The sequence below is a fragment of the Cimex lectularius genome, unplaced genomic scaffold (genome assembly GCF_000648675.2).
Source record: "Cimex lectularius strain Harlan isolate CLEC.00 unplaced genomic scaffold, Clec_2.1 scaffold176, whole genome shotgun sequence".
NCBI lineage: Eukaryota > Metazoa > Arthropoda > Insecta > Hemiptera > Cimicidae > Cimex > Cimex lectularius.
In genome coordinates, this window is record NW_019392891.1 from 875056 (window position 1) to 889918 (window position 14863).

Sequence of the window (14863 nt, forward strand, 5' to 3'; positions counted from 1 at the left end):
AATAAATATATTATACTAACTGAAAAGGCACGAAGGACCGGCAATAATAAAATCACAACTTCATCTTTAAATTGAAAATGTAAAAAATCAACTACGGACTACAGTCATTGACAGAGATGGGAAAACCGCTCATTTTAATGATCGAATCTCGGTGAAATGAGTCAGCTATTTTTCATGGCTCATCGCTCGTGCTCACCAAATTTATCTTACCCATAATTTCATGCATCTGCATAGGCGGGTTTTCGAATTTCGTTGTACCAGGGCGAGAAAGTGGCTTGAATGGAGAAGATACGAGAGCTTTTTTCTTTTAAGTAAACAGTTTTGATCAGCTCGCGAGCCATCACTAGTTTATAGGGCTTTAAAAGTCCCTCCTGTATATCCTTTGGTTCGGTAGGGTTGCTTCAAAGTCATAAACATTTTTATGCTTTTTGAAAAACGAATTTTTTTTTTCTTTGAAACGTTTACCAACCAATTTTTAAAAAAATACGAAAATAATCAATCAGCATGCAATCAAATTTATAGTTTTTGTTGATTTCAAAAATTATTAATGATTACTTTATTCGCCTATAATAAAAAAAGAGCCAAATGTGGATGGTAATCGACAGATTAATTAATAGAATCGGTTCTTCATTGATTCCAAAAAACCGACAATGCCTCATTAGCCCCTGTCCAATTCTACGTTTTATATGTCCCGTCAGACGCTGATCATACAGAAACATTTTGCATAATAGACAACATATTTTAAAAATGTATTGATCTATTGATGTAATCAGTTAAATCTTATTTTCATGTGACTTAATTTAACTCAATTAAATTTGTAGTTATCTACACTGCCCATAAAAAAAAAGGGTTTTGCATGAAAAAATAGTCAAATTAGGAAATCCATTTTTTCTCAGCCTTCGAAGTCACAGACCTGCACTAGGTCTTATTTTTTAGACAATTAAAACGTTGAACAACATGGCTTTTTTAAATGTTTCCTAGCTTCAGACATTCATCGGTAAATTTGAAAATTCTGGAACATGTAAATTTTTCCACTTTTTACGAAAACTTCAAATTGAACTGTGGAGCCAGGAAATCGTCCTGGAGCGGTGCTCTTTAGCAATCGTTAGGAAATTTTTTAAATCTTTCAATTAGTCACCTTCCATGTTGCCCAATTTCTCAACCGTTTTCTAGGTATTCCCAATTTTTGGCCCAAAACGGGGTTTTTTACGTGCTCGTGGAAAAAAACCGCACTCTCTCTCCATTTTACCATACAAAAACTATTGTTTCAATACGTTATTCGAAGCCAAACTGCTACGAGACTTGTGAAATGAGAAGGAAAAGTTGAATTTCCGTGATGATGTAAACAAGTGGTTATCGACAGCTGAAGCATTCCGCATCCCAAAAGGTAAAAAAAGTGAGAATTGTCGCGTCCCTGGTCACTTTTTTGAAAAAGTCCTAGGAAAAGTTGTAAAGCGTAAAATTCGCGAAAACATGTTTGTTCAAAATGTATGCATTCTTGAAATCAATTGAATTTCTTCTTGACGCCTACCGGTTTATGAAGTGTAGTTTTGCCGTTTCCTATCATTTTGGCCTTCCTGTTTTGGCCGATGTGAAACATTTGGCCTTTCGCCATCTTCAGAGCTGGGTCGGTTTATATAGGCCAATATGAAACTTCCAATTGTATAAAACAATTAGAGAAATTATCTAATTATTTTCCTACTAAATAATAATAAATTGACATCATATTTTGATTGGACGTCACTCTTACAAATCTTAGGCGTATAAACAAAATAAACCAACTTACAATTTTCCCCGTCGAGCAGTTTTTCAGTTTTCAAGATAAAAATAGGTGGGTAGGGTTGAAGTAAAGTTGGATTGATTTCGAAATGGAATAGTGGCGTACGTGTTGTGAGATCTTAAAGACAAGGGTCGGATATAGGGCCGAGCAACGTGAATAAATCACCGGTTGAAAAACGGCTTCACCCTTTAAAGGACGGTCGGAACCGTTAACAATTTCGTACCGGTATCTATCTGTTTCTTCTGCAAGGGGTAATTTGGAAAATTGGTGATGTGGCGTGCCGACTGTCGTCCCACCTAACGCGATTTTTTTAGAGTGAGCAAAAGGGCCATCGGGCTAAATTCAGTTTGTTATTTTCCGTCCGCGTTTGTTCCGATTGAATTAAATTTTCCATGGATTTATCGCCGGTTAATAGCCGCCGGATTTTCCCGGCCACGCCTACAGTCACGCGAACAAATCTTTTTCCGAAAGCTCTTTTTTACCTTCCTCTCATTACTATTAGACTAGTACATATATCGAGATTGAAAGCCTGTATTAAATAACTTTTGATTAATATATAGAAACTAAGTATAAAACATGCAAAAATCGAATATGCCCAAGCCCGCGCATGTGCCCCTTATGCAAAAAAAAAACTTATTCGCTGTGTACTACATATCTTTCGTTCCTTAGAGAGACAGTGTAAGCATTTAAAGCAAAAAATGGTTCTCGGGCATAGTAACGAGTTTTTGGAACCACTGTTTCGCTATTTGTTCGGGATGTGATTTTTTTAAATCGTATATAGACTTATTTTTTGTGTTTTGTGTGTTTATTAGTGTAAGAGGCTGATGGTGAAATGTAACGTCACCATCGCCCCTCCAACAGTATGTGTTTGGTGTTGATGGAGAAACACTTGTAAAAGTACTCCAGTAAGAAAATATCGAGGAATCCACCTACTAATCATAAAGAGTGCAAAGTACGTAGAGGGTGAATGTATTTACTTATGTGACAGTACTACAAACATTAGTTAGTTTCAGGGTAGATTATTTGCGATCCAGCAGAATGTCAGGGTAGGTGAACTCCCCTGAGGTATAGACTATAAGATCATCACATCACAGGACTTCGGAGTGAAAGTCCAATCGGAAAGTGGTTTACATAGGGTGTGATTTTTAGATGGTCCGGCTGAATTTCTCCTGAACCAATGACGCTATAAAAAAATACTTGTTTAAGATTTTTTAGTCTAGTCCAATTTTTGCTTTTTTCTGGAGAAAAATTATTCAGGATACCGCAGGCCCAGTTCGATTTAAAAATATCAAATACGACATACACACAAATCATTTTAAAGGTTTTTACGCTGAAAACAATGGTACAATCGGATTTTAAATTGGTCAAAAAATGGCAAAGTTATCGCAAAAAGAAACAGGCAGGATAATTTCGACGATAAGCTGATTATTTTACTGTATGTTCGCGAAAATCGGAATTCCTCTCTCAGAAATGTTGGAAAGGTTTTAAGTTTATCAAAAAATAAAATTAGAAATGCATTCTGGGATTACAATTTTAAGCGTTCTCATCTTGTCCAACGACTTGGCACAAACGTCGATTTGGAAGACTGAAAAAAACGTTCTTCCATACATTCTATGGAGTGATGAATCCAAGTTCACCTCTAATGGCATACTAAACCGTTGGAATTTTCGAACGTGGGCAGAGGAAAATTTAAAATTTCGTACTCTTGTCATTATCTATCAGGTAGTTCACAGAATCAACCTTTGGTGTGGCCTTCACGGAAATACATAATTTGGGCCTTATTGCTACGAAAATAAATTAAATTTTGCTCAGTTCCTCAATTTTTTGGGGGAGGTTTCACCAACACTATTAGATGAAGTTACGCTGCAACAACAACAAAAATTGATTATCCAGCTTGATGGATGCCCCGCACACAATTCTTTGCAGATGAGATTATTTGAATCATCACATCGGGATAGGAGGATAGGACCAGGCGATCGGTTGGCCTCCTCGGTCACCCGATTTAACCCCACTTGACTATTTTCTGTGAGGCCATTTAAAAACAGTGTCTACGCCAATAACCCAGCAACCTCGGTTGAAGAACTGCAGCAAAAGATAGAAAATGCTTGTCAATCCATCTCTCCTGATTCTATCGCTCTAAGCACCGGTGAAGGGGGGTTAAAAAGAACAAATCTTTACATTTTTACGCAAAACAGGTAGTTCGAACATGAAATGTCATAAATACTAAACCAAATGATTTTTTTTTCAAACCGGTTGCCAATAACTTTGTCATTTTTTGCCCAATTTAAAATCTGTTTGCACCATTGTGTCCAGCGTAAAAATCCTCTAAAATGATGTTTCAGGATATATAGGGTAGTATTTGATATTTTGAAGTAATATAGATATATATATATAGCGACATTGGCTCAAGGAAAATTTAGCCGAGCTTTCTAAAAAGGACACCCTTTATAAATTTTTATAAATGAAAAGCGGTTTTATGAAAATCAGGTAATTAAAATCGTTAGCCATTTGTACTGAAGTATAATTTTAACAACAATGTTATCTTTGACAGATGTCTCTCTCTCACACACACACTCTCAATCTCTCGGAAGGCAGGATTTGAAAACAATTATTTACAATTTGAAAAAAACACATGAATAAAAAATTAGAAGGAACCAGAGACCATCTTTGTGCTTTTCAAACATACGCCTCATATACACTGTTGCACTATCATTATGGACGGAATGAACTGTCGGGCTCAACCAAGCGTTCCAATGTCAAGAATCCAGTCACACCAGCTCAAAATATTCCGAACCAACCTAGCTCTCTACTTCGTATCCAAATTTCAATACAGACAACCAAATATAATTTTTTCTAGAAACGGCACTAAGTGGACTTAGACGGTTCTATAAAACCATGGAAGATCATCCCAACACCTTTCATCTCGAATATTTCTAGGCAATCTCCTAACTATAATATAAATTATAGTTATAAAGTAAGTATAGTTATAAAGCGCCATTTGTCTCGTTGAGGAAAGGGTCTCTAGTGAGGAAAGTATTGTAAATAGTGCTATAATAGAAGGGTAATTAATGACCTAATAGAAAAAAAAGTTTCAAAACCAATTGACTAAATAACACAATGGCGCATACAGAATGGCACATAGCTTCTTGAGAAAAATAAGTAAAAAATAAATATAAATATTTAAAACTAAGTGTATCAGTCGAGTTTTAATTTATTAATTTAATGACCAAAAAAATCAAAATTAAACAACTTCTGGATGCTGGTAATTGTTGGGCTGAAAGTTAGCCAGAGGAAATGGAAAGTACAAACCTAAATGTAAACAATCCAGCAGATACGGTCGGAATAGCCGTAGGCATCAAGGACGTTCACCCCAGACTGTGAAAGCCGCTTAAAACTTAACCCGATCCACTGATTTCTTATGCCCACAATAACGGCGGAAAGGATATATCACACGTCCTACCTCGCCGTCTCATTTTATTAATTTACCACACCGCAAGCAAGCAACTGTCAGTCTATCGATTATGCTAAATCTGTTGCCAGGGTGTCACCCGCTTGCCGACCGTTTTTTTTTCATCAGGAAAACACCTTCGAAAATTGGCGATCATCCGGAAAAATCCGATTGACGATAGTCCAATGAAAAACAAAAACCTAATACCATCAGGGGGTTTTTTTATAACAAGAATCCATTAGAATTTTTATAATTTTTTATTTTATTTTAAGCCTTTCAATAAAACATCAAACCTCTATTTGATACATATTTCAAGGCATTAAACAAACACAATAATGAGATTAAAGGATAAAAATCAAAATGGCACCCAGTCAACAGATTAATTTATTTTCGGTTAAAATTCTCACTAGTTAGAAGAGATTCCCCTGTGATCACACGATGAAGATGAGTCAACACAGACAATGACTTATGAATTTCAATTACCACCAGACATTTGTAAATGTCTTAATTAAGCCTTCTATTTAACAACTGTGCCAAACGTTGATCAAATGTGGCATATTGGGTAAAACGTCTGCTCGCATTAATTTTACCATGCAATACAACAATTTAAGTGTCTCTTGCCAACTCACTACTGTTAGTAATGTTTTTAAAGTTTTCCGTAATCTCTTCCTTTTTTCTTTCCCATTTTCCGACTTACAAGTAGCACCTGTAAGACTAAGCTCCTGAGCCGCTGAAAATGGGCTTTCACGGTTTAACTTGAACGGTCAAAATTTCCAGGCTATTATCTATCTCGATCCTTCCTTTAATCCTTATCTCCTATCCGTTTATAATTAATTATCCTATGATGATAATCCTTTTATCCTAGTGTCAATAACCATGGCATTTTCCTTGATCAGTCATCCTGGAAGCCAAATATCTCCCAGATTCCCGCACCTTTTCAAACTTCCATAAGATCCATCGTACATTTTCCCCCTTTTAGTGCTTGGGAAGCTTTCAAGGAAAGTTTAAACTTTCGTCCACAAGTAAGTACCAGTGTTGTTGACGGCCAAGAATCTTTCTTTTTATTTGCAGTTTTCGGCTGACCAAAGTTCGGGATCGGACGGAGGAGGGTGCATCTAATCTGCGGGACAGCGTAGCAAGCCCAGCTGCATGAGTAAGGACTCGCGAGACCCCTAGCGGGCACCTAGAGAAGAGGTTGTGTTTCGTCCGTAGACGTGGGCCAGGGCCATTGCATATGACCTCCGAGCAACCTCGCGGGTATTGGAGCGATCGGACTGACGAAGCGTACAGCCTACGAGGTGGCTAAGACTACGCTGACGGAGTCCCTCGAATGCTTGAGGGATGGTGGACGGAGGCGGATGTTTTTCGGTGGTGCCCGCCTTGGCTTCCTTAACCGAAAGGCATGGCCTCTTCTAGAGGGTGGTTAGAAATTCCTCTTAAATCGGCCGGACCGGATCCGGGGTTTCGACGCTAGCATGGGCCCCCTACACCCAGGGAGATAGAGTTGTCTTCTCTATCTAGGGAGTGCATGGGAAACTTGGGGAATGCATTTCGACCCCTTTTGGGTATCCCTTTACGCGCGGCACACGGTTGAGTACTCAATGTAAACCAACCCCCTCGGAAGGGGCAAGCTGGAGAAGTCGGATATCGGCCTTGCTGCATGATGTGTGGGCTCAGGTCTTACAGCCAACCGTACGCGGAGGTGAGTCGGTCCTAACTTGAGAATCTAAACGTGAGATAAGCCTATGTGGCAGGTGGGCATGCAAAAGAACTTCAATGTATTGCTCAGGACATTGCTACCCCAGTGAGAAACATAAATGACCAAGGTTCGCTTGCAGAGGCCCTGTTTAAATCGTTGAGGGCCGTACCGTTGTTATTTCGGAAGGACATACCGCCTGCCTAATCGATTATCGAGCCTAATATCGATTTTGCGTCGATCTTCACCATCGATTCTTTTATCGTCACCATGTCGCCACATTACCTACCTCACGGGCCATCTTCGCCAACTGTCTCGTACCCCAGCTGTAACCTCATTCTCAATACTGGTTGTTGCTTTTTTTTCTATTTTTTAATTATTCATAAATCGTGAGATGCGGTCTGGTGTGATGTAGGTTTCCGAAAAACATTTTCTTTAGATCATCTTTAGGGGCCCTGAAGATCGAAACGTTGGCACAATAAAGAAAATGTTTTTCTGACACCTACATCACACCAGACCGCATCTCACGATTTATGAATAATTATCGACTAACGGTCACTAATCACCACACATTTATAATTTTTTTGTTTTGAAGCGTCTTTATCAAGCCAAATACCAACTTTTCAATTTCGTCATATTATTAGTATTATTTTTTTAACCCTACCCAGTAACGTTGATTGCAAATTATTTTGGATATAATTGAGGAAATTTCTTTAATTTTTTCATTGTGTAAATAAATTGTAAATATTTACTTTTGACTTTCGCGTATTGTCAATTTCCTTTTTCTCCCAATAGAGTAATTAGTTGTCACCAATTAAAAACAAAATTTAATTGCATACCCCTTGAAACGAGTACGGAGATCTGCGGGTCAATTAAGAACCGCCCCTCTCCTTAATACTGTGTACAACTTCCATATCTTTTTCTTATTAAAATGGAGTCCTTATCTTAATAGCGTTAGACACAATATTAAGTTAAAATAACATAGTTATAATTAACATTAATACCAGGTAACGAATTATTTTAATTATGAACAAACTTTTGAAACATTTTGTGGAATGATCCTTCAAGATCCTTCAAGAATGTCTCTAATTATTTAAAAAATCTTCACGTTGAAGGGTTTGAAACTAATCAAAAACAATTTTAACATATACATTTTTTCTGAGGGTACGTTTTAATAAAAATCTAAAAATTGTGCCATACTTGGAGAAACGGAAACCCTGTGGCTTGAAAATACTTTGACGCAAGCCTTGTGAACGTTGCTGGTTTAATCTGTTGAAGTCGTCAGGAGCGGTAAAGAATGAAGTATTTTAGAAAAACACCTTTTTCCTTCTTTTTTTTGCTGACGTTTTGACCTTTATTCGGATCATCTTCACGGGCTTGGGTGTGTTACAAAGCATATCTTAATTTTATATAATACAATACAGGTGTAAATATAAATGTTGAAGTATGTATTTCATACTCATATCTTATAGTTACATCTGTATTGCATTCGACCGCTCCTCACTCACGACTTCAACAAAATTATTGAACATCCAAACGGACACAAAAAAACACACATGCATTACTGGTTTAATAGACTTACCCTGGCTTTCGGCGTCTGCTTCAAACCGATCGCCGGTTGGCTTCGGTTGCTCTGAAAAAAGAAAAACAAAACTTTTAGAAATCTTCATATAAATTTCTTTTTGTTTTAACTAGCAATTAAATATCGATAAAAACAATCAGAAGTTTTGATCTTGGTAGAGCCATGCGATAGAGAACAATACACATAGGTTGGGTAAGCTTCTATAGTTCATACGTTTTTATCTTATCTGTAATTTTCATCGTGGGTTCAGTAATTAGATATGAAAAAAAAAATTTATTCTTCACAACAAAGAAGAGTGGTTCTTCAAAATCTGACCATTATTCCGAAAAGATCGAAATATGATAACCTATGATCATGACTACAATTGTAAACTTAGGCCCGAATTTTCGTAGCCGCAGCTTATTTATTATCTTTATATTGAAGGAACAATTGATATTGATCAGTACGTGCAAAACCTAAACAGATAAAACTATACTGATAATTTCTAACTTTCTCCGTTGAAAACTATGATAATTATTATAGATTTTAATTTTTTTTAAATTGTACAAAAGGGAAAAGCAATGTTTCTAAAAATGGTAGGTAAGCCTTTCCTTAGGCATTATCTGAGGTAATTTATGTAGAGCATATTTTGTTCATGTATATTCTCGAACATTGAAACCAGTTTTACGAAGTCATCTAAACAGCCAATGAGATTGGGTTTTTCGTGAACTTTGGCCTTTCAGTTGGATACAGTTAGATGGATATTCTGGATGTAAGTTTGGATTTTTCGTCATAAGTAGTTCATTTTGCTTTGTTACTTGCCCTATTTTTTTTAACTATCTGCAGGAGTTACATTTAAGAAGAAGATGGCGAAATCCCAAACATACAACGAAAATAAGGATCCAACGTCGGTCATTGTTCCATACTAAATGTGTAAAGGAGTGTTCAGCCTAGGTTGAGCCTTGTTAACTGTTGAAAATTATGACGAATATTAAAATTTGAAAAATCTCACGATCAGAAATTTTAATAAACAAATAGCACAAAAGGTAAATCTAGATGAAAGTGCATCGGGGCAGAATCCCAGGCATTCGAGAGACGAGTTTTCTCACATGGTTCTCTGATAGGAGAATTTTGTAGTGCATGTAACGTTTATGGTTATGAGAAACAGCACTAAGCATTCCACTTGAACCTGGTGTAAATAGTACAGTTAATCTTAACGAAAATATTATTCAATTTTTTAATGTCTTTTATTTACAATTATTACGTAGGGATCTGTTGTCTAATAAGGAGAGCAAGAAAGTTTTTAAAAATTGCAATTTAAAATTACTTGACCATTTAAATATGTAAGAAAAATTGTTGAGAGCACATAAACAGTTTATCTAAACATATGATAAGTTTGTGGCTGATTCTTTGCGTAGTTTCAGAGAAAAAAATCTTATTTGCTAAAATATACTACATATTGTATATTAACATAATCCGTTTGTTCCAAAGTGGTAAAAGAAAGTTTTCTATCACGAGTTAAGATGTCAAAAGAGCCGGAGGCAGAGATCGTATAAATATACCGCTGTTTGATGTACCAGAAACCAGGTTGCTGAGCAATTGTGCATTCCAGGGATGGCTTTTCCACCCCGGCTCGGCCCATGAGCCGCAATTCATGAACCCTGAGATAGGACGATAAATATTAACCGTCCGGCGACCCCCAACTCCGATTAAAGCTTTCAAGGAATTAATTTCACCGGTTAGAATTAAACACGGATTAAAAACGATCGAAACGAGCAATCAAAAAACACAGTTTAAAAAAAACTTAAAATGGCTAAATGCAACCTTTCCTGATGATATCAAAAAATGAATTTCATGAATATAAATAATTCATTGGATAGGACTTACGCATAGAAACTACGATATGCTTTGAGTAAAATTGCGGACACTCGGACTACATTGTAGGGTTACCATTGTTTAAATTTTGTAACAATGGGGTGCATTAGGGTCGTTCCGCAAGGGGTTGATAACGTGAAGGTGAGGGCCCTGCGCCACGTGTTCATCCCCCTTCTTGGCTTCAATTTAACTTCCCACCCTGAGAAACCATACGGATATCCTTGGGTCCATACGCTCCGACTGTTTCCAAATATTAAACAACCGATTAAGAACAGCCAAAGCCGTAATAATAATAAAGCGGGAAGTTTAGGGACAGGCATAAAGCTGAGGTCATCGCCGTGTCCCTCTCGTGTATTTAATTCTCTTTGTGTTTTGCACGCGTATTTTTGAGCGTTTAACAATTTGAGCGCCTCGCTCTATTATTGATTCTCTGGTTTTGAATGAAATCTAAGATGATTTTCTAAAATGCTAGCCTGTCAATTATACCTCAGGTTGTCCACTGCAGAATACATATAAATCATACATTACATATACAGGGTGTATCAACTTCTATAGTCCACCCAGTTGGGAAATGGCACTAATTTATTTTAATTTTGAATACCATAATTTATTGTACAATTCGTTTCTAGAGCTTATTTTATGCCGCTTATATTGAAAGGAAAAATTTGATAGGATCGACCATTCTGAGTTATACCCGACAGAAGACGCGTGATGGATTTATGCTTCTTGTAACAAGATGGCCCTCGTCCTATTGGACGACATTTTTTTAGCGGAACACAACGTGGAGCATTCTTTTATAGAAAATACCCTCCCTGTTCTCATGAAGAGAATTCTGCTGTGCACCAGGCGAAATATGAGGTTCCAACAAGAGGGTTGCCCCGCTCACATCAGTCGCGTCGTTATCAATTACTTGGACATGGACCATATAGGGAGATGGATTGGCACACATGGTCCTATTTCGTGGCCTCCGAGGTCGCCACATTTGACCCCTCGGATTATTTTCTTGGGGAGGGGGATTGAAGAATCGAGTATAGTGCCAGTCTATCTCCAGTATTGACTGTCCAAGAATTGCAACAACGGATTGTTGTGGCTTGCCGAGAAATCGGCCCAGAAATAATAGAAAAGGCCACAAATGAAGAATTCCTGAAAAGCAGGGAGCGTATTTGATCATTAATTATAAACATAAATTTTAATAAATGGTCAAATCTGCAACAATTCATAACAGTTGAGAATCATTTTAACAATGAAATTTACCCGATAATGATAAAAAAAATCCTTTGTGGTGAAAAGAATTTTTTTTTTCAAATTAATATAAGCTGAGCGTAAAAGCAGCCATGATCCCTACCCGATTCTGGTGATGATTCCTATCCTAAATTAACTTGCTAATGCCAATCGTTTTCGAAATAAACGGGGAGGTGCATCTTGTTGTTACAAAAGCATACCCCCTCACTTCGGCGGGCAAAACTCAGAAATGGTCGAACTCAAAAAAAAAATATATAATCGAAATTATATTTATTTTGTTCAAGTTGTGTTCTTTAAATATTCTTTTCTTGCGTTCAATAAAATTTATAAACATTTAGAGTTCAATTCCCAGAGCCACTACATCCAATTTTCCTACATCTATATATACATACCAACAGACATAAAAGATTGGTCACATTCACTCACTCAATAGGCTCGATATTCCTCAGGCGAAATTGAACAACCCCTTCCTTTCACGCTAATAAATATAATAAAAATAAGCCAACTAGGCTGAGAAACATATGAGAAACAGATAAATCAATAAAATATGTTAGACACAACAATAAAAACTACCTAAATACGCAGAAAATGTGGGTAGAAACTCCGTAAAAGTAAATAAGTGCAACTTATTAAAAAAAAAGTTTAAATTTGATTAAATTCGATCATCATATTTATTTGTTTTCGTAACTAAAGAACGCTTCAAACGAAATAAAATTTTTGTTCTTTTAAAATTTCCAGCGACAAATGAATGGGACGAGTTGGATAACAAGGAACTTTTCAGTGATAGAAAAAATATTTACGTTTTAGACTGGCTAGTTTGTAAGATCGTACTTCCTTTTTAACGAGAAACTTCGACCACACTTCCTCAAGTTTAAAATGTTTCTTATAAAAGTATTATTCAAATTATAAAGTATTTTGTATGGTTGATTTTTAGTGCAATATATGATTTTAACTAACCCGTAATTAAAAAAATTTGACAAAAACATGAAATAATGTGCTGGGTGTGGAACTCGGCTGAACCGGCCTGGGTCACTTATTAGGTCCGTCTTCACCCCGAAAGTAAGTAGATCCGTGCACCTTTCATTTTCCTTTATCACCTCCTGGGGAAAAAGTTGGATTGCATGGACTTGGGGCGTATAAGATAGGATTAGTCCAAGGGGTTTTGCAAAGGTATTCTGCCCTTTTACTCCTACAACGTTCTGTTCAATTTATGATCACTATACCATATTAGCGCTCCTTCCTGATCTTGGGGTTGCTTTTCAAAGATCTGTTCATTTACGACTTGGAAGGAAGTTTGTCAATGTGGAGAGTTCCTCTCATTTTGTCTACTGTTAATGTTATTTATCTAATATATTTAACTTGTCTCCACAATCTTGTGGTGGCTTCTTCGAAATCAACCTTTAATTAATTTGTTTATGTTCAAATATTCAATATTGTACACGGCCTATTAGCTTTGCAAAACAACATGATAATACACGTAATTTTTGGGTTTTGTTACATACATGTAATATTTGCCAGTGCGCAATGTCCAAAGTTCCATGGGGGACGGTAGGAATCGAACCCGTGACCCCGCTGATATTCTGACGCGCTAACCGCTCGGCTATCGGGGTCCGCTACTTTAATTTAAAATTAAGGATCATTTTTATGTTCGTTATTTATAATTCTCCTAGACGGACGACCATTCAGAAGATCAGAGACCGTTAACTTGTAATTAGCAATTAAAACGTCTAACTGTACTTTGACAATAAAAACTTTACTACTATAATTATTATTATATCGATGAATTGGAACCATAGAAATACGGAGAAATTATTTTTGAAATTCATACATATGTCAACGAACTTCATTTTCACAGTACTTGATTGGTTTTATGATTACTAATACATATTAAACTGTTAAAAATGATTGTTTTCTTTTTTTAATGCAACATACAAAACAATATTTCAATCAATCTTTTTAAAAGAAATAATGAGTATACAGTACAGTTTTGTTTTTATATTACATACTGAAAAGAAATTCTAATGTACAGAGATGACTCAAAGAGTCTCGTCCTTTTATAATCTGCCTCTGTCTCCCCTGGGCGTTTCGCGACTGGCTAAACGAAGGGAAAAAGTATTCTAGGCAAATCTGAGTCAAGTAGATGGAAAAAAAGAAATGGTCCCGGCATTGAATGGGGCGAGGGTGGTGGCGAGGGAAACTTCGGTTTTATGCAGCGCCTCTTCAGAAAGCCGGAGCCGGTCCGAGAGAAGTTTCCGGCCTCGGTCGGGGGGTGGGTGGAATCCGCCGAAAGCCACCATCCCTTCATCCGATCCCCTCTAATAAACAATGTAATGCCTCCACCTAACGAGAAGCAACACAAGGGGTGGTTTCGGCTTGTCCATATTCAATCAACCCCTTATAACAAACCCCAATCGCACCAGGAGTCGTCTTTCGACATCAAACGTCTTCAGCCACGTATAATTGGCCACCGTGTATCATACTGCCATGGTGGATTGACGAGGTTTCTATCTTGACCTGAGATAATAACATTTTTGTGATTTTAGTCTAAAATCGGATTTTTTCCATAAAATCGTAATTTCTCAACTTTAGCGCATTTAAAATGCAAATCTGGCATTTATTTCGCAAACTTTGTTAAATTTTCCACAAGATAACAACATTCCTTTCAAAACCTCGTGCTTCCGAATACACAGAAGGCGCTCAAAGTATACCATTTTTTTTTCAAATACTCAATTCTGGCTAGTGTAATGACTTTTCCAACAAAATTTTCGGAAATTTCACCAAAGTTGCTTCTCAACTTTATTCCAAGGACATACTCATTTTTGCATTTTTTAGAACCTTTCTTACTGAAATATCCTTTGCAAATGGGTATCCAAACCATGGAGAGCAGCTACACAAGAACATCGTACATGTCATATTTTTAATGAAAATATTTCTTAGTTGGTAACAAAGTCAGATCCATACTTCTTATAATGTGGACACAATTAAAGAAAAAAACAATTATTCGTAAGCACGAATTTTTCAACGGAAATTTTATTAAATATTGTGGAAAATTTAATGCAGTTTGCGAAATAAGATTTTTATTTTAATGATGGTAAAATTGAGAAATTATGATTTTATGTTTAAAAAAAATTGATTTTAGACTAAATCACAGAAACGTTAAAATCTCAGGAAAGAGTCCAGATAGAAACCTCGTTTTATTTAGAACTACGATTTATTTAGTGAATCTATCATGGCAGTATTGACGGTTAACCCTGTAACACC

At 36.6% G+C, this 14863-nt stretch overlaps 1 protein-coding gene across 1 annotated transcript in view; it reads right to left on the minus strand.

Annotated features, from left to right (window-relative positions):
• Positions 1-14863, minus strand: part of LOC106674064 — a 309474-nt gene that overhangs the window by 261385 nt on the left and 33226 nt on the right. Inside the window, exon 2 of the mRNA XM_014406506.2 lies at positions 8507-8557. Within this exon, the coding sequence (XP_014261992.1) occupies positions 8507-8557 (51 nt within the window). The remainder of the gene's footprint in view (positions 1-8506; positions 8558-14863) is intronic.